General features: G+C 38.5%; 1 protein-coding gene across 2 annotated transcripts in view; it reads right to left on the bottom strand.

Annotated features, from left to right (window-relative positions):
• The window catches only part of HDHD2 (haloacid dehalogenase like hydrolase domain containing 2), a 50,889-nt gene that overhangs the window by 1,651 nt on the left and 27,362 nt on the right, over positions 1-21,876 (bottom strand). For both annotated transcript variants that reach the window (XM_012440851.3, XM_064379207.1), the window contains 2 exons: positions 6,575-6,791; positions 4,469-4,532 (listed from right to left, as the gene is read on the bottom strand). In XM_012440851.3, coding sequence (XP_012296274.1) covers positions 4,469-4,532; positions 6,575-6,791 — 281 coding nt within the window. The remainder of the gene's footprint in view (positions 1-4,468; positions 4,533-6,574; positions 6,792-21,876) is intronic.

Raw genomic sequence — 21,876 nt, 5'->3', positions numbered from 1 at the left:
TATCCACAGCTGATGAAATCATTTTCTTTCCCCTACCCTCAGCCCGAAAGATAGATTGGTGATTAAATCAATGCTTTAAAATGGAAGCCCAGATCCCAGAAGGCAGAGGACTCATCCTCTCCCAATGGCAACTACAACAGGATGTGCTGCTGCCACGCACAGATCCAGGGAGCCTGGCAGATGAGAGCACCCTGGGGTGGGGTAGGAAAGAGTGACGGACGCTCGCAGGCCTGGGGCCAGGCAGGACAGGCCACCTGGCAGGCATCAAGCAGCAGGCTCACTGCCTGACTCTCCCCAACCCTGGAATTCAAGATGGCCTACTGTTCCTAGCACCTGGCACAAAATTTAACACCCCAACACAGCAGAGGAACCATTCCACAGTGGTCACAAAGAGCTTTTACAAACATAAGTCAGAAGGTGCATGGTTCCTATTTAAAGACCTTTTAATGGGTCCCAGTGCCCTTCAGAAAGAATACAAAATCTATACTGCTGCTTACCATGCCCTTTGTCATGCAGCCCCAGCAACCCTCTCACCTAAGCATGTGCTACTGGTTCACCAGGCTGCAGTCCCAGGCTGAACCTGGCTCTTCTGAGGGCCTTCATACCTGCCATTCCCTTGGCATTCACATTCCATTCTTCTCACCTGACTACCTCCTTCACGCTTCAGGTCAGATCCCACATTCCCATACAAATTAAACCCCCTCCCTGTTATTCACCTTGTTCTTTGCCTCTACAACATTTACAACAATTTGTTATTATGCATTTATTTGTTTAACATCTGTCTCTCATGGATCACGAGGTCAAGAGATCGAGACCATCCTGGTCCACATGGTGAAACCCTGTCTCTACTAAAAATACAAAAAAAAATTAGCTGGGCATGGTGGCGCGTGCCTGTAATCCCAGCTACTCAGGAGGCTGAGGCAGGAGAATTGCCTGAACCCAGGAGGCGGAGGTTGCGTTGAGCCGAGATCGCGCCATTGCACTCCAGCCTGGGTAACAAGAGCGAAACTCCATCTCAAAAAAAAAAAAGAAGACTAATTTCTTTGAGAGCAGGGACTATACCTATCACACATCCCACTGTATTCCAAGTACCTAATATAGTGACTAGCACATAGTAACCATCCTGTAAGTATCTTTTTAAAAAATGAATGGAGGGAAGAATAGAAGGGAGGGAGGGAGGGAGGAAATGCAGAACACAGCTCCTGCCCTGTAGCCACCAGGGCTGCCTCTGCCCTTCACCTTTCTCCTTGCTCTCTCATCCCTTTGTGGTCTCTGTTGTTGATTCTTCTGTTTTTCCCAGTTTTCTCTGCCTAAACTCAGCTCTTTCAATAACAGACCCACTGTTTTCTACAACTACTTTTTTAAGAGGCTTTGCCGGACAAACACAAAGCCTGAAAACCCCTCTTTTTCACATCTTAGCATCATGGTGGAGATGCTTCCTGTCTTACCTTACTGATTATAACTTCTTACAGGAAGGGAGCCAGCATCAAATGTACCAAGGTAATTAATATACACCTTACTCTCGTTAGCACCCTCAAGGCACCTGTCCATAGTATGGTCCCCACAGCAAACTCTACTGCCAGCTTTCTTCTCAAGCTTTAACATCATTAAGTATAAACTCCTTTGCAAGGTTTCTATTTGGTCTCACAGGTAAGTTAATTGCTAAATATTAGTATATGACTTACTTTCTAGATTCAGCGGTCTAAGAGACAAATAAATAAGCTTCCTGGCTGTGGAGTTAAAGGCTTCTGCTTAGTCTGGCTCTGCAAGTGGGGTTTCTACAAAGTACAAATTGACAAAAGGGGCTGAGGCTGAGGTATGTTCTAGTTCCTGCACCTAGCACTGCTTGGCACACAGCAGGGGCTCAATAACGTTCGCTGAATGAATGAAGCAGCCTGCACTGCTCATGGTTGACTCATTCACTGCAGCTGCCTGTGCTTTCATGGATGGATAAATAATGAATGGAGGGAGAAAACAGGATGCTATGTTAATGATATATGAAGGCAAAGAAAGATCCTATTTTTTTTTCTAGATGACTGTTTCACATGTTAAATAGATTCTGGTTAGGACTAGTCAAAAATCTTTATTAACAAGTAACTGAGCAAATGTATATTGAGGATCTACCTTGTGCTACCCCTTGAGAAATAAAATTGCTCAAGATGATTCACAAAAAGCACTTGTTATTGAATATGAATTAAAATATTTAAGGTAATTTTCAACAATGGGAAGCCTAGCACTTGTCCACTACACCGAGTTAAAATTTATCAATGGAGCTGGCTGTTCCACATGTTTTTAGAACAGTAGGGTTATTCATGATTTTTCTGACCAAAGATCAATGGTACAGATATGCCTGTTTCTGTGAGCCATAATTAGTTGATTTACTAATCACACATTTTAGACTTGATTGTATTATGCTGATTGCTTCTCAAAGACTAAACTGATGCCTGTGAAAGGCTGGTCACAACCAAATGCCAGTCAGAAAAGACGACAGAGCCAGTGGAGACCAGCCAGGGGAGCTGGGCCCATCAAGACACTGGCAGAAATACCATTTTGAAGCTTAGTGCAAATCCTTAATTACATGAGCTAAAAAAAAAAAAAAAAAGAAAACGTTCATGGGAATAATACACAAGTAAAAATAGTTATCTAAGGATTTCTTCAATAACCAGAAAATAAAATTGGAAAAGGCAGGAATCTGAAATAAAGATACATGGAGGCTGATGAGTGTGGCTACTTTTCCAGACTTTAATTCATTCTTCCTCTTTTCTATTTACATCACAGGGCTGTTATGTTCCTGGGAAGGTGGTCATTTTGACTGAGACATTTGAATAAACCCACTGTGTTAATTCTAGAGTGACTGGTTATCTGTTCACTTCAGGCTCCAGGAAGAAGCAGACAGTGTTTTCGCTCTTTGTACAGGCCTTTGCCACATACTTCTTATTCAGTTGTAGCTCCACCTACATTTCTTGTTTCTATTTGAAATTCAAAACAGATTTCATGCAACCACATTTTCTTGAACACACATCACAGTCACTTTTTCTAAAAAATTTTCCAGTGGGGCTGGGCGCGGTGGCTCATGCCTGTAATCCCAGCACTTTGGGAGGCCGAGGCAGGTGGATCATGAGGTCAAGAGATCAAGACCATCCTGGTCAACATGGTGAAACCCCGTCTCTACTAAAAATATAAAAATTAGCTGGGCACGGTGGTGCGTGCCTGTAATCCCAGCTACTCAGGAGGCTGAGGCAGGAGAATTGCCTGAACCCAGGAGGCGGAGGTTGTGGTGAGCAGAGATCGCGCCATTGCACCCTAGCCTGGGTAACAAGAGCGAAACTCCGTCTCAAAAAAAAAAAATTCCCAGTGGTAACTCTTCTTTGACTTTATGTTTAAATATTCCCTTCTGTAAACAGCCTATTAAATAGTTTTACTACTATGATATGAAACCAGGCAAATGAGCTCACAGAGACATCTATGGAACCATTTATCTGCTATTTGATTTATAAGAGTTTGATAACAATTCTTGGACAAGATTTCTGGCTGTCATATGCTGTTAATTTCAAATGCAGCAGGTGCCATTTGAGGGGCAGCATGCAGGGAAAGAAGGGCTTTTCATTGTAACAGTAACAGCTTATTAAGTTCCCAATGCAATAATATTCAGCCCTACTCACAGATCTTATGCCCGTTCTTCCCTTACCTCGAAAGGACTTTATAATCACACTCTACACAGGATCATAAACTATGAGGGCGAGAAGGGACCAGTCCAATTCCATCATTTTTACAGGGCCTGAAAAGGGGAAGAGCCTTGACCCAAGTCTCACACAGCTAGTTAGTGCAGAGCTAAGACCAGGACCCAAGGCACTTAACCAGTCTATGGTAGTCATGATACCATATTAGCGAATCCTCCCCAGTAAGGTCTTTCCTTTTTCTTAAATTTATTTGAGATACCATATAGAGTAAACCTAATTGTGGTGCAGGAAATAATTCCTAATCTTTTGCTCACTACAAACAATAAGTAAAGAGAAAAAAGAGTTTTTCGAATATTTTTGTAAAAGTTCAAACATTAACACAAAGGATCAGATTACTTAGCTGGCCAGTTCCTCAAGAGATCAGTATCATAGTCATATAACCAGCAAGAAAATAAAAGGTATTTTTACAGAGCACCACAATCCATGGTACTTTGCTCCATTCCTCTGTGGTGAACTGGACATCCAGGAAATCATATAAATGCTGTCAACCATGAATGGTTATCTCTGGGAAGGTGTTAAAATACCTCTAAGCCCTGATCTTCCTCACTTTGTACAGCACAGGCCCCTCCCCAATTGTTTCCTATAATCTTAAGCCATTTAATTTTGCTTTGTGGCAGAAAGAGAATAAAAGTGCCCAGGGCTCTGCCATTTCTGCAAAGATTGTTCTTTAAGCAACTGTGTATTCTACTATCCTCTTTTAGAAAATGCTTTATACAGAAGATACATACCAGTCTTTACTAAGATGCCCAGCATGCCAGCATCCTGAGCCCCACCAACATCATCCCTGCAATCCTAGAAAAGCATAAAGGAAGTATTTAGTCCACTGTCTTCAGTAAGCTAGCCAACAAATCTTACCAACTGATTTATTAGGCTAGGATGTCCAACTGTAATGCCATGTTTTTTATTAAAATAGAAAAGAGAAGATGTAAAAGGTGAATCCATATGTAGTACTCAAAGGAAGCATTCCAAGTTTGGAAAGGGAAGTATCTCAGAAGTGGAAGGTATACAATAGAGTAGTAATCTTGGTAACCAAACAGAGACAGCAGAGTTACGATTCTCCATCTTTGCCACATCTACATCTATTTATCTCCCTGTTAAACAGATCATGGAAAAATGCATTTTATCCATTTGGCAGTAAATAATCCAACTGCAGACAGTGAATGAGCTACACTCAGAAGACAGCTTTTCTGTGGACCATGTAGTATATTATCCTCACTTTCCATCCCATTGTCCTAACAGGTTAAATCCTAACAAGTTAAATCCAGACACTTAAACAGACTCTGACTGTCTGATGTCCATTTCACACCTGGGATTAACAGATCTGTCTGAAAAAGAAGCTCCTCTTTCTAGTTATTATTCAAGACAAGGATAAATATACTTGGTTAACTGTGATGATGAATGCAAGGTAACTAAAATTCCAAGGACTGAAAGAAACATCAAAAAAATTAATCTTGCCACCTCCTGTCCATAAGCAGGATTGATTCAGACTACGCCTGAAGAAACTTTCTTTCCTTAAAAACCATTAATATTGTTCAGCAACAGCCCTTGAAAATGAGTTTCAGAATGTCAAAATCCTCATTCAAGGTCCAACTTCAAACCTTTCCTGTTACAGCTAAACTTGCCCTGTTGAAGAACAGAGATGGGGCAGAAGAGTAAGGGAGATGGGAAAAAGTGAATGTGGAAAAAGAAGTGGGGGAACTACCACTTTCCTGGATAACCAACAATCCTCCATGCAGCTGAACACAGCTGTTGCATCCCTTTCCACCTCTCATCCTGTCCCAGGGTGAGCATCTCCCGGGATAAAGCATTCTGAAGTCTCCAGCTCAAATAACCACTTCTTTAGACACATTTAAGGCAGCTAAAGGCTTGCCAAGAGGAACACGTGATTTCTAAAAATGACTAAAAAGATAGTTTCTCAAAATACTAGTGAGCGCAGTGATTATCCTATTCAATTTTAAGTGAATGATTATAAAAACAGAAGATAAAATCAGGAAAACTGTGATGCATTTCCACCATCACAAGTTAGACAGCTAGGGAGGGAGTCCCGAACTCAAGTTCTACTTCCAACTGTGCTAATTAGCTATGGGAATTCAGGGTTGGAGATTCACCTCTTTGGGCTTCTGTTTCCCAGTCTATAAAATGAAAGTTTTGGACCAGACATCTGTGATGATCCCTCCCAGCTTCACACGTTGTTATTTAAAAATTGAAATATAATCCTGGCCACCAACTTACCATGTGGCAGTGTGCTTTCTAGCTCTTTTCCTATCATGACATACATGGGAAGTACGTTTGCCTAGTACACTGGGGTAAACTGACAAGGTGCTCACGCCCACAGATGACCAGCCAGGGCCTCTAATCATCCCAGGCTCAGCCCTGCCACTCAAAGGGCTAAGGTGATCAATATCTTTAGCTATTTGTGGCACACAGATAGAGAAGTTCTTCCATAAAGCATGTAAGAGAAAAAACAGTAGTGGTAGAATTCTTTGGTATAGGTTCTCATTTGTGTAGAGGTTTTCCTCAAAAAGACATTTAAAGCATTCAGTTGACTTGCAATATAAATGGTTTTTTGAATTATATATATAAAAATATATTTATACATATTTCCAGAGTTAACTATATATATATGTATGTATGTATAACACAAATCTCCCATTACACTATGAAGAAATGTCAGAAATAATAAAAATTTCAGTTCTTCAGAAGAATACCACTGACAGGAAACCTCGTTTTATAAGTAGCCATTTACACTGTCTACATTGTCAGTAACAGAATGTCCCCTTCCTCTCCCAGCATGGCAGTTGAGCCGGGAGCACCTCCTGGGTTCTTTTACTTACATCTCCTATCATGACCGCCTCCTCAGGTTCACAGCCAGTGCCCCGCAATGCTTCCAAAAAGAATGTCTTCTCTGGTTTTCCCACGACTGTGGCTTTGGTATCTGTGGCATACTCTAAAGCAGTCACAAATGGTCCAGGCCCCAGGGCTAAGCCATCTTTCCTCTTGTAATACCTGGCTTTGTGGATTGCTATCAGAGGTGCTCCATCCAGGAGTAACCTAGAGAGAACAACAACAACAACAAAAGGAAACCAGCTGAAAGCAAGGCTTTTATGTCTGGAATGAATGTCAGACTTACAAAGTGGCTTTATTCACACCCACAGAAACAAATAGTTTCTTATTAACTTTTAATGACTTGCTGTCTTCTAATGAATTCACAAAGAACTGCTGGGAATTACACTCAGATACACTAAAGAAAGGTGATAGATTATTAAATTTGGGATTGCTTCAACCTTTTACCTTTAGTGGTTTCAGACACTTTACCCAAATCACTAGGGAAAGAGAATTAAGAGAACTAACGCAAATAAGACACTCAAGGGAAGAAGCTTAACTTAATGAGACAAGTTGTTTCAACCTTCCCCAATGGTAGGCAGTAGGCTCCTGAGCCTTTTACAACACTACACAAGTGTTGCTGCAGTGACATATTAACTCCTAAAATATCTGGACTCTTGTTTCCTCTACTCCAAAATATAAGTTTCTTTTTAATTCAGAAATTTTTAATGAAGTGTTTCACAAAGAGTTTCTGCTTGCACTTTTCCTTCTTTTACCTTTTGACTGCTTTCAACATTATTTTGCAAATCAGGCCATCTTCGCTGAAGAACAAGATTTACGGGAGACCCTTCTCTGTCAGGTCCCTTCCTTTGTCCTGATATAGGACAAACAATACTCTCACATCAAACAAAAGGACACAAAGAGTTTTCCCATTGTTTTGATAAGCAAATTCTACATATAGCTAAGAGTCCTCATTAATGACTCAGGCAAAACAAGTCAAAAAGTTTAATATTCATTTTCCAGCACCCAACCTAAAACAACTGACATCCGTCACAATCATACAGCCTTTAGTCATATGACAGAAGTACGCACGTATTATCAGCTAATGGCATGCGGGACATGATATATTTCTTAAACCGCTTTTAACCAATGTAATAATGATCTTACTAGCTTAATTTACTTTAAGTCATATACTTGGTTAAAATATTTAGTATGTCTATCAAGGAAGAATTCATCATATCTTGCCCTTCACAATTATGAGTAATTAAGCGCTAACTATGAAACTGCTAAATTATTTTTGTCAGTGGGCATGGAAATGCCTTCCTGTGGGAGATGCAGAATTCAGACATTTATGATTAAATATTTTATTAAGTAAAAACCAATACTATTACAGGGCCTTACTGTTACTTATTACAAATTGCTCACAGCACTGAACAGATCCTTCAAATTTATTCACTAATATTAATACAAATTTATTTCTTAAAGCTGCTCTTGAAATACAATTATTGGGAAACCTGGCAAAGCCATTCTGTTGGCCTTAAAGACCTACAGCTGACAGCAATGAGTTACTAACAGGTGACTTATCTATCTCCTCTCCTGTCACCCCACCCCCAAGCCCACTTATTTGCTACTCCACCACGGAACTAGAATTCTTTATGCAACAGACCTCAAAATTGCTTTCCACTTATACAGCTAAACTGAAAACTCATTTGATTTAGCTTTGTTAATATTTTATTATATATTAACTGGGGATAAGACTTATCAGCTTGATTGATGTGTGTACTTAATTCCCAGGCAGTACTTTAGTGCCTTCCCTGGAAGAGCTGAAACTGTGGGTTCCTCTACACTTCTCTAAATGGGAGCTGGTTCTACATGAAGCTAGAGAAGATGTACATCTCTCAGGGAAGCAGTTCTTCCTTCTAACCTGTTCTTCTCTGCAAAGCATAGGCTTTACTGAATCTTTGAACAGCCAAGGCATATTGAGGATGGACTGAAAAGTAAATGTTTTCTAGGACATAGATTAAAAGATATTTTATAGTTAAAACATTTTTTAAAATATAAAATAGAGCCACCCCAATACTTGGAGTATTCTTGTACTTACTAGACAGGCAAGAAAAGGTTGGTTGTGACTATGGCTTGTCCCCCCCCAAAATTCATGTGTTGGGAAATTAATTCCCAGGGCAACAGTGTTGAGAGGGAGGACCTTTAAGAAGTGACTAGGTCATGAGAGTTCTACCATCACTGAGGAAGTGGGTTAGTTATTGCAAAGTGGGTTCCTGAACAGAAGGATGAGTTTGGCCCCTTCCCTCTCTTGCGTGCGTGCTCTCTTGACCTTCTGCCTTCCACCATAGAAGGATGATGCAGCAGAAAGGCTTTCCCCCGGTGCAGGACCTTCGACCTTGGACTTCCCAGCCTCCAGAACTATAATAAATAACTCTGTTCTTTAAAAATTACCTGGTCTGAGATATTGTTATAGCAGCACAAAATAGAAAAATACAGTTGTTTTTAATACAGAGATAATATGTCACCAGGAAATCTGAAAATTTTCTAACTATAAGCTGGTTAAAGGCCAGGCACGGTGGCTCATGCCTGCAATCCCGGCACTTTGGGATACCAAGGTAGGAGGCTCACTTGAGGCCAGGATTTCAGACCAGTCTGAGAGACTCCATCTCTAAAAATAATATCTATGTAATTATTATAAGAAATAATTATGTGACTTACTTTATTGTGATACTCATTTTATTGCAGTGGTCTGCAACCAAATCCAAAATATCTCACAGACATGCCTGTATTTGGAAGAATGCTAGACTGGTTTTTGGGTTTTAGGTTTTTGCTTCTAGAGCAAGTCACATAATTATTTCTTATAATAATTACATATATTACACACACACACACACATATATATATATAATTGTTTTTTAAAGGCACAAAGAAGGCCTAATTCAAAAATTTCTGGCTATAAATTCCATGCAGGTGAATAAATAAACTGTAAAAAAATCCTAGCCAGGGAGCAGGGCTACCATATAAAAATCTCAGGCAGAGCAGCAAGAGAAAGCTGAAGGGATGATTTAAATTTAGAGTCATATGATTTCACGAAGACCTAGAACCAGAAATACCATTTGACCCAGTAATCCCATTACTGGGTATATACCCAAAGGAATATAGATCATTCTATTATACAGATACATGCATACATATGTTCACTGTAGCACTAGTCACAATAGTAAAGACATGAAATCAACGCAAATGCCCATCAATGATAGACTGGATAAAGAAAATGTGGTACATATACACCATGGAATACTATGCAGCTATAAAAAGGAACGAGGTCATGCCTTTTGTAGAGACATGGATGGAGCTAGATGCCATTATCCTCAGCAAACTAACACAGGAACAGAAAACCAAACACTAAATGTTCTCACTTGTAAGTGGAAGCTGAATAATGAGAACACATGGACACAGAGAGGGGAACAATACACACTCGGGCCTGTCGGGAGTGTTGGGGACGGAAAGCATCAGGAAAAATAGCTAATCCCTGCTGGGCTTAATACCTAGGTGATGGGTTGATAGGTGTAGCAAATCACCATGGCACACGTTTCCCTATTTAACAAACCTGCACATCCTGCACATGTACCCCAGAATTAAAAAAAAAAATAGAATAAACATAGAGTCACAGAGTATTACTGAAAGAGACCCAAAGGAACATCAAGTCCAACATGCCCTACTTTACAGACGAGATCATCTGAGATGCTGGTACCAATCAAGGAGAGCTAGAACCAGTGCTGGAACCCAGAACCTGAAAACCCATATGGCATTCTTCCAAATACAGGCATGTCTATGAGATATTTTGGATTCAGCTACAGATCACCACAATAAAGCAAGTATTGCAATAAAGTGAGTCACATGAATTTTTTGGTTTTCCATAGTCTGTGAGTATGCAACAGCATTGTGTCTAAAAAAATATACATATGTTAATTTAAAAATACTTTATTGCTAAAAATGCTAACAATCATCTGAGACTTCAGGGAGTCATAAGCTTTTTGCAGGTAGAAGGTCTTGCCTCGATGTTGATGGCTGCCGATGGATCAGGGTGGTAGTCATTGAAGGCTGAGTCACTGTGGCAATGTCTCAAAGTAAGTCAACAATGAAGCCTGCTGCATCAATTTAATCTTCATGAAAGAATTCTCTGTAGTAGGTGATGTTGTTTAACAGTTATTTTACCCACAACAGAACCTCTTTCTGTGAGCCAATCCTCTCAAGCCCTACTGCTGCTTTATCAGCTAAGTTTATGTAATATGCTAAATCTTTTGTTGTTATTTTAACAATGTTCAAAGCATCTTCACCAGGAGTAGATTCCAACTCAAGAAACCACTTTCTTTGCTCATCCAAACGAAGCAACTCCTCATCCATTCAAGCTTTATCATGAAGTTGCAGCAATTCAGTCACATCTTCAGGCTCTACTTCTAATCAATAATTTTGCTATTTCCACCATATCTGCAGTTAATTCCTTCACTGAAGTCTTGAACCCCTCAAAGTTATCCATGAAGGTTAAAATCAACTTCTTTCAAGCTCCTGTTAATGTTGACATTTTGACCTCCTTTCATGAATCCTGAATGTTCTTAATGGCATCTAGAATGATAAATCCTTTCTGGAAGGTTTTCAATTTTCTTTGCCCAGATCCATCAGAGGAAATCATTATCTATGGCAGCTATGGTCTTAGAAAATACATACTTTTAAATAAGACTTGAAAGTCAAATGACTCCCTGATCCGTGGGTGACAGAATGGGTGTTGTGTGAACAGGCATGAAAACAACACTGATTTCCTGGCACATCTCCAACAGAGCTCTTGGGTGACCAGGTGCTTTGTCAATAAGCAGTATTATTTTGAAAGGAATCTATTTTTCTGATCAGTAGGTCTCAACCGTGGGCTTATAACATTCAATAAACCATGATGTAAACAGATGTGATGTCAGGTTTTGTTACTCCATTTACAGAACACAGGCTTTAACTTAAAGTCACCAGCTGCATTAGCCCCTAACTAGAGAGTCTGCTTGTCCTTTGAAGTCACTGACTTCTCCTCTCTAGCTATGAAAGTCCTAGGTGGCATCTTTTTCCAATGTAAGACTGTTTCATCTACATTGAAAATCTGTTGTTAAGTGTAGACACCTTTATCAATGATCATAGGTAGATCTTCTGGATAACATGCTGTAGCTTTTTTTTTGAGATAGAGTCTCGTACTGTTGCCTGTGAGAGAGTGCAATGGCATGATCTTGGCCTGCTGCAACCTCTGCCTCCCGGGTTCAAGCGACTCTCCTGCTTCGGCCTCCTGAGTAGCTGGAATTACAGGCATGCACAACCACATCTGGCTAATTTTGTGTATATTTAGTAAAGACAGGGTTTCACTATGTTGGCCAGGTTGGTCTCCAACTCCTGACCTTGTGATCTACCTGCCTCAGCCTCCCAAAGTGCTGGAATTACAGACGTGAGCCACCGTACACATGCTGTAGCTTCTACATCAGCATTGGCTGCTTCATCTTGCACTTTAATGCAAGTTTATGGAGACAGTTTGTTTTTTTAAACCTCATGAACCATCATCTACTAACTTCAAACTTTTCTTCTGCAGCTTCCTCACCTCTCTTACACTTCCCAGAACTGAAGAGACTTAAGGGAATGTTGTGGCTGGTTTGAGCTTCTATCCAGACCACTAAAACTTCTCCACATTAGTGATAAGGCTGTTCTGCTTTCTTATCATTTATGTGCTCACTGGAGCAGCACTTTTAATTTCCTTCAAGAACTTTCCTTTGCATTCACAACTTGGCTATTTGGCACAAACAGCCTATCTTTCAGCCTATCAGCTTTCAACATGCCTTACTAACCTTACTCATTTCTAGCTTCTGACTTTAAGTAAGAGACATATGACTCTTCCTTTCACTTAAACACTTAAAGGTCACTGTAGGGTTATCAATTGGCGTAATCTCAGTATCATTGTTTCTCAGAGAATAGGGAGGCCAGAGGAGAGGAAGAGAGATGGAACAGCTGACTGGCGGAACAGTCAGAACACACAAAACATTAAATTTGCCATCTTAATGGGTGTGGTTTGTAGCTCCCCAAAACAATTACAAGAGTAATACCAAAGATCACTATAATACATAATAATAATGAAAAGTTTGAAATATTGTCAAGAATTACCAAAATGTGACACAGAGACACAAAGTGAGGATATGCTGTTGGAAATATGGTGCCGATGATGTGCTCAATGTACGGTTACCGCAAACTCAGATTGTTTAAAAAAAAATGCAGTATCTGTGAAGCGCAATAATGCAAAGTGCAATAAAAAGAGGTATGCCTGAACACTATGCTGTCGTTCTAAATAACTTAACTATTTTCCCTGAAGATGAAGCATGTGGAAATGAAATTATACTGCTGTTTAAGTAATGAATGAATTAGACTGCAGTTTAAACACCTACCATATGTCCAACATCAAACTGCTAAGTCCCTCTCACCCTCTCACCCCACTCCCCAAAAGTGTTCCTTCCCCAATCTTTCCCATCTCAGTAATTTTCTCCCAGTTACTCAAGCCAGAACCCTAGCAGTCATCCTTGATTTCTCACTTTCTCCCACCACCTCCACATCCCTATTCACTAGGAAATCCAGTAACTTCCAATTGGGAAACAAAAATTAAAATATCTCAAAACTGTCTTACTCCTTCACCTGAACTGTAATAGCCTTACAACCAGTCTTCCTGCATTTTACTCTTGACCTATTATTCCAATCCACTGTATAAACAATAGTGGGAGTTTTGAAAAGTGCAGATAGATGTGATCATGTCCCTTCCCTGCTCAAAATTCTTTAATAGCTTCTCACTGCAACCAGTAAAGTCCTTAGCACAGTCCTTGCCCTATCTTAGGGCCTTAGGCCTTGCCCCATCTGCCCCCAACCCCACAACTCCACTCTCATCTCAAGTTACTTTTCCCAATCACTGACTAAGCTCCAGCCACAATACTCTGTTCTCACTCCCTCAAAAAATGTCAAAGTCTTTCCTGCTTCAGCCCCCACATGATGCCCCGTCTACCTGAAACGGTTCCCCATACTTTTCACATAGATTTCTTCTGCTCATTTGTCAGGTTTCAGCTTACATGTCAGCAAATCAAAGAAGTCATTTTCAATCTCTCTTTAAATAAAATGGACTCCCTCCTCACATTTGATTTCTATCTCAACCCTTTTTTTCTTCGTATCACTCGCCACGATTGGTAATTTTTATCCTACTGTGTTTGGTCTGCCTTCCTCACTAGAATACAGTCTCCATAATGCCTATCAGTTATAGTCATCACTGTACTTCCTACTTAAAAAAAAAAACAAGTGGTACTTTTTGGTAAATGTTTATTCAATAAATTAAATCATGGATGAGCCTCTGTATGCCTCTGTTTCCTGAACTACTTTATTTTTTGAGACAGAATCTCACTCTGTCACCAGGGTGGAATGCAGTGGTGTGATCTCGGCTTACTGCAACCTCTGGCTCCCTGGTTCAAGCTATTTTCCTGCCTCAGCCTTCCGAGTAGCTGGGATTACAAGCACGTACCACTGTGGCCCAGCTATTTTTTTTATTTTTAGTAGAGACGGGTTTTCACCATGTTGGCCAGGATGGTCTCGATCTCCTGACCTTGTGATCCGCCTGCCTTGGCCTCCCAAAGTGCTGGGATTACAGGCATGAGCCACCGTGCCCGGCTATGACAACTATTTTTATACATAAACGTAAGAAGTATAATAATTATACTAAAAATAAATAATGGCAAGTAACTTCACATTTGTGGGCTTCAGTTTCAAAGGAAGTGCTAAATTAAATTAGATCAGGGTTTTTCAGCACTACTATTTTAGGCCAGAAAATGCCTGTTGTGGGGGCTGACCTATATATTACACGGTATTTAGCAGCATCTTTGGTCTCTACCCACCATACGCCAGTAGCACCCCTCTCCCTCAGTTATGACAACCAAAAATGTCTCCAAATGTTACCAAATATTCCTTAGGGGGCAAAATTATCCCTGATTGAGAATCGCTGAACTAAAGTAATGCCAAAGTGTTAACATTCAACACATTTAAAAGTAATACCAATCAACTCAACAAACATAAACTATCAAAAGTTCAAATTAAAACTAGTGAGTCATGAAAAATACCAAAGGAAAATCCCATTAACATTTAATTAATTGAAACCCCCCAAATACCTCCAATTTCACTGACACAGTAATTCTCTCATTAATTACTGAAAAAAACATAATGAATTTGTAAAGACTCAATGTTCCACATAAAATAGAAATCTAAGAATACTATACATCCAAAGTGAAAGATAAAATGAAAAATTAAAATAGAAGATTTAAGACAATGTCAACACTGCTACTTCTAATTATAATCAGAATAAAAAAAAAAAGCCACAGTTTTGAAGTCTTTGGGATTAAAAAACAAACAAATATAGCTTATTGACCTAGTAAGAAATACTGAAAGAAGTGAAATACTGAAAGTTCTACCCCTGAATTTTAGAAGATAAGGCTATCTACTATTACCACATCTGTTTGGTAGTGTACTAGAAGTCCCAGACAATGTAAGAAAGCAATAAAAATGAAAACAATTTTAACATTGGAAGGAGACATAATTGTCATTATTGTCTACAATTTTCTATGTAGAAAATGCCATCCAAAAGATTCTATTAATACAAAACTGTATTACAATTAGCAAGTAAATGGAAGAAGACTGCTGTATACAATATAAACATACAAAAACCCAATTAGTTTTCTATGTATTAGCAATAAATAAAAATGAAATTTAACAAAATACAAGGCCAGGCACAGTGGCTCACACCTATAATCCCAACACTCTAAGGGGTGAAGGCAGGTGGATCACAAGGTCAAGAGTTTGAGACCAGCCTGGCCAACATGGTGAAACTAAAAACACCATCTCTACTAAAAATACCTAAATTAGCTGGGCATGGTGGCACATGCCTGTAAGGGAGGCTGAGGCAGGAGGATCTCTTAAACCTGGGAGGTGCAGGTTGCAGTGAGCTGACATCACACCATTGCACTCTAGCCTGGGCAACAAGGGCAAAATTCCATCTCAGAAAAACAAAAACAAGAATACAATTTACAATAGCATCAAACAACATGAAAGACAAGAATTAAGTTAACAAAATATCTAAGACACACATTCTAAAAACTATAAAACATTGATGAGAGCAAATGTAAAAAAATAAACAAACCCAAATAAATAGAGATACATTTTATTTTCGTAGACTGGAAGATATATTGTTGTACAGATATAAATACTACCCAAATCCATAGATTTAATGAAGCATCAATTTCTAGCAGACTTTGTGGAAATTAACAAGTTGACTTCAAAATCTGTATGGAAATACAAGGGATGTAGAATAGCCACGAAAATCTTAAAGAATAAAGATGGAGGATATACATTACCAGATATTAAGGCTTATTATGAAGCTACAATAATCAAGACAGTGTGGAATGGCATAAGTACAGATAAAGAATCTAGTCACTTGATTTATGTGAAAAGCATAATTGCAATTCAATGGGGAAAAGAACGGATCTTTGCAATACATGTTGCTGGAACAACTGAATATCTACAGATAAAAATGAACTTCTATTTCACACAATTCACAAAAATTAATTCAAAATAGATTCTATACCTAATTGTTAAAAGTAAAACAACAAAGCTTACAGAAGAAAACAGGAAAATATCTTCATGACCTTGGGGTAGGCAAAAATTTCTTAGAACAGAAGAAAATACTGACAAATTAAACTACATCAAAATTAAGAACTTGATGTTCTCATACTATTAAGACAATGAAAAGGCAAAACAAAGACAGGGATATCTGTGGTACACATATTGAACCAAAGTCTCACAGACATAACACATGAAGAACTCTGACAAATCTGTAAGTAAAAGACAACCCAATCAGAAAATATACAAAAGATATCCAAATGGCTAATAAATACATGAAAAGGTTTCAATATTACTCATCAGAGAAATACAAATTGAAACTGAGGCTGGATGTAGTGGCTCACACCTGCAATCTCAGCACTTGAGAGACTGGGGCAAGATGATCACTTGAGGTCAGGAGTTTGAAACCATCTAGCAACACAGCAAAACCCCATTTCTACAAAAACAAATTAAAAATGAGCCAGGTGTGGTGGCACACACCTGTAGTCCTAGCTACTTGGGAGGCTAAGACAGGAGGACCTCTTGAGTCCAGGAGTTTGAGGATACAGTGAGCTATGATAGTGCCACTGCACTCTAGCCTGGGTGACAGAGTGAGACCCTGTCTTTGAAAAACAACAACAACAACAACAAAATGAAAACAAAAACAAATAGAAACTCAATAAAGATACCACCATATACACCAAACAGAACAGCTACTATTAAACAGAGAATGTGAAGCACTGGAACTCTCATTTGTAGCTAGCAAGAATGTAGAACTTGGTACAATCACTTTGGAAAACTGTTTGGCAATATTTACTAAAACTAAACAATTACCTATTCTACTAGCTAGCAATTTCACTTCTAGATATGTACCCAAGAGAACTGAATGCAAATGTCCCCCAGAGGACATATACAAGAATGTTCACAGCAGTTTTATTCATAACAGCCCAAACTGGAAGCAACTCATGTCCATTAACAGCAGAATGAATAAATAAACTGTGGAATATTCATATAATAGACTACTACTATACAAACAACAACAACAAAGAAGCAAAATAAAAACCAAAGTACTGGTGCATGCAAAAACGTGGATAAATCTCAAAAGCAGACCAAAAAAACACTATGATTCTATGATTTCAGTCATATGAAGATTAAGAACTGGCAATAATGATAGAAGTCAGAGCAATGGTTATCCTGGGGAAGGAGGGTACTGACTGGGAAAGAGAGCTACCAGGGATGCTGAAAATGTTCTATATCTTGGTCACCAAATGGGGTTACATAGGTATATCTATGTGTAAAATTGTATTGAGTTACATTCTTAAAATTTGTATAACGTACAGTGCATGTTATACCTCAATTAGAAAAATCAGTAACAATACATTTTTATGGTTTATTCACATGAACTTTTTATTTAGAGTAGCAGGAACTGCCTGGTAAATATATACTCAAACTACAAAATAAGAACAATGATTCTGATATTCAACTCAATTCTGTATTCTACGATTTTCAGATCTGCATATAAACTTCTTCTCCCACACACACTAATGAAATGCTTTAAATATCTCAAGTTTTGAAATCTTAAAACAATTTATCACCTCCAAAGTATTTCATAATATTTTGCAGCATGGACTATTAAGAATACTGCATAGCAGTCAACCCTTTCAAAAATGGGAAAAGCCCACAGATATATTTCTAATTTAAATCCTGTTGCTACACTTTTCTGCGATTTCTCATGCTCAGGGCTCCAGGTACTCAGAAAAGATTCAGGAGTTACTGTACAAATACAGTACTGAGGCCATTTTTGTTTGTTTTCTTTCTTTTCTTCCTTTTACTAAGGACTGAGTATACTGGAGTAATTAAACTTATAATTTTTCCTTAAGAAGGAGATAGGTGAAAGCAAGCAATCCAACAGTCAACAAAGACCACTTACGGTGATAAGAAGCTCATCCTGAAAAATTAAAAAAAAAAATCTGTACATCTCTAAGACTTTTGGAGGACTCTAAAACTCTATAGCAATTATGGGAAGAATGTCATCAACAAAACTTCAAGTAACATTATTCTGAAATAGCCTTTGCCTATACATTTAAACGTGAAAGTTGTGATGCCATTTCTCTTCAGGTATAATGACATTTTAATACGCTCCTCTAGGAGCTGGAGAGCTGCTGCTCAATTAGGGAAAAAAAGCCTCAAACTTTTTCTAGGCTAAGCAATTCCATGTAATTTTTTCCCAAAATTCCTTCACCTGGCAACTATACTTCTGAAAAAAAAAATCATGAGGAAGGCATAAATACATGTTCTCAGAAGTTTTTTAAAACAAATTTCAAAAATCTGGAATACCAACAGTAATAGGAACTTGTGGCAAAGCAATTTTCATTGTGCTTCTTAAAATAGAATATTTTGTAGGAATCAAATAGGTTTTAGTATAATATTTAGGAAGATGATGAAGCATGCACAATACATTAGGTTTTTAAAAAGCATGTTACTACATGGTATACATACATTCGAAATTTTGCGTAAACATGTATGGGCATAGAAACAAAGAAACTAGCTGTGTGGTAAAATGTTAACTGTGGTTCTCTTTAGGTGGCAGGGTTATAGGTAATTTTTAATTTATCTTTCTTGAGCATTTAAACTTTTCCACAATGAGGATATATTAACTTTATGATTAGATATTTTTTAGCCTTGTTAATACTAAGTTCAGGTTAGATTATAAGTGACCTGTTTGTCTTTTTCCTAATAGTAATCATCGAGTTCAATTATAATTGGTCCATTACCTAAATGCTCAAATTTTGGGTTTTTTGGGTTCTGGGGTTTTTCAAGGTGGAGTCTCACTCTGTGGCCTAGGCTGGAGTGCAGTGGCGCTACCTTGGCTCACTGTAACCTCCGCCTCCTGAGTTCGAGCGATTCTCCTGCCTTAGCTTCCCCAGTCAGTAGCTGAGACTACAGGCACGTGCCACCACACCTGGCTAATTTTTGTATTTTTAGTAGAGATGGGGTTTCACCACGTTGGCCAGGTTGGTCTTAAACTCCTGACCTCGGGTGATCCACCCACCCTGGCCTCCCAAAGTGCTAAGATTACAAGCATGAGCAACCACACTCGGCCAAACTTTGGGTTTTTAACTCTGGTATGAAGATGAAAACAAAACTTTAAGGCAGGGAAATGCAAATTAAAAGCACAATGAGATATTAAAACCACTTTATTCCTGCAAGCATAGCCATTACTGAAAAGTCAAAAAACAACAGATGTTGGTGTGGACGTGGTGAAAGAGGAATGCTTATACACTGCTGGTGGGAATGTAAAATACAACCTCTAAGGAAAACAGCATGGTGATTCCTTAAAGAAATAAAAGTAGATCTACCACTTGATCCAGCAATCTCACTACTAGGTATCTATCCAAAGGAAAATAAGTCACTGTATGAAAAAGACACATGCACATGTGTGTTTACTGCAACGCAATTCACAATTGCAGAGATGTGAAACCAACCTAACTGCCCATTGGCCAATGAGTCGGTAAAGTTGGTAAAAATATACATGTGGCATATATACACCATGGAGTACTACTCAGCCATAAAAAGGGAAAAAAATGTCTTTTGCAGTAACTTGGATGGAGCTGGAGGCCATTATTCTAAGTGAAATAACTCAGGAATGGAAAAACAAACACTGTATGTTCTCACTTATAAGTGGGAGCTAAGCTATGAGTAAGAAAAGGCAAACAGGGTGGTTTAAAGAACTCTGAAGACTCAGAAGAGGAGGGGTGGAAGGAGGTATGGGATAAAAAACTAGATATTGGGGATAATGTATACTACTAGGGTAATGGCTGCACTAAAATCTCAGAATTCACCACTATGTAATTCAGCCATGTAACCAAAAACCACTTGTACTCCAAAAGCTATTGAAATTTTTTAAAAATTAAAAATTTTTTAAAATTTTAGTATAAGGTACTATGAGTAATATTGTTGTGAAAATCAATGAATTAGAGCTATGGATATTCACACTAATGAATCACACAATATTACTAGGGAAGAAAGCAAATCAATGAAAACATACAGTATAAAACATACAAAAATAATACTATATACTATTTAAGAATATCTACTTACATGTTATAAATATAAAGAAATACATAAAAATGATAAACACTAAATTAATAATTCTAATTACCTATGGGTCCTGGTTGATAATATTGGGAAGGGATACGTAAGGGTGTCAAACGTGTCAATAATTTCTGTTTTTCAAAATGGTTGATAGGCATACAGGTATTCATTACATTGTTCTTTATATCTTTCAGTACTGGGTAAAAGGAAAAAAAAACTACCAACGGCTCTTTGGATTTGAATGTTTTATAAAATTCATACCCAAATCATATCATATCTATCAGCTATAACTGAGTCATATCCTTCCTCAAAATCAGTTCTTTAAAATCTATTGTCACCAGGAGTGTTGCTCACGCCTGTAATCCCAGCACTTTGGGAGGCTGAGGTGGGCAGATCACTTGAAGTTAGGAGTTCAAGACCAGCCTGGCCAACATGGTAAAACCCCACCTCTACTAAAAATACAAAAATTAGTTGGGTGTAGCAGCATGCACCTGCAGTCCTAGCTACTTGGAAGGCTGAGACATGAGAATTGCTTGAACCCAGATGGCAGAGGTTGCAGTGAGCTGAGATAGCACCACTGCACTCCAGCCTGGGCGACAGAGTGGGATTCAACCTCAAAAAAAAAAAAAAAAAAAATGTCTATTCTCAATTCCATTTAGGCATTTAAGAGATATTTGTAGAAAGGCTGTACTATGCATTTTTGTGGAGGGCTATCCATTAAAAACACAGTAAATAAGATGCAGCGTAATGTGAAAGTTGATGTATCTGCTTTGATGTAACGTGCCCCTGAAGCTGGCATGCAATGGGCTTTAAAATCCAATGTTTATTGTCATTATCAGCCTAAACAGTAATTTAACTAATCGGTGGTTCATTTGAGATGTCTACATTTGCCACACACAATCCAAACAGCTGCAGTCATTGGTTGGAAGGCAGTCCCTGTGGAAACATCAATATGCAAAGAAGGGCAAGACCTAAAATCCTTTTGTTAACTCTCCACCCAGCTGTTAAGTGCATTTGTGAAATTAGGGTTGACCTATAAGTACACTGTAATGTTTTAAAATGTAGTGTTTAAAAAATCAATATGGTTAGGAAAGTGTACTAATTAGACAGCATCCAAGCAATTACAAAGTCAATATTATGTCAACATACATTTTTATTACCCTGAGTCTAGTATTCATCTAAGACAGAGACCTCTCAATTTCCTATTAAATATGTCCTTCCCAAATTACCAGCTAAAATCAGTATCTTTTCCTTGAATTGGGATTTTTTTTTTGAAGTTAGGAGTTCAAGACCAGCCTGGCCAACATGGTAAAACCCCACCTCTACTAAAGGTAGATAGTAGAGTTTAGTATCTACCTTTAGATGAGTGAAAGGTAGAAGGAATAAATTCAGAAGAAATAATGGCAGATTCTTTGTTTCAAATGAAAACTGATATTGGTACAGTTGTAGAACTTACTTAAGGAGCAGATAGCATAGTCTCTCCCCACTCAACCAAAAGCCAAAGTAGGATAATTGA

The sequence above is a fragment of the Aotus nancymaae genome, unplaced genomic scaffold (genome assembly GCF_030222135.1).
Source record: "Aotus nancymaae isolate 86718 unplaced genomic scaffold, 86718_ANA_hifiasm-v0.15.2.pri h1tg000020l, whole genome shotgun sequence".
In the NCBI taxonomy this organism is placed as follows: Eukaryota; Metazoa; Chordata; class Mammalia; order Primates; family Aotidae; genus Aotus; species Aotus nancymaae.
Note: the sequence above shows the minus strand (reverse complement) of the source record. Positions and strands in the feature narration are given on the sequence as shown.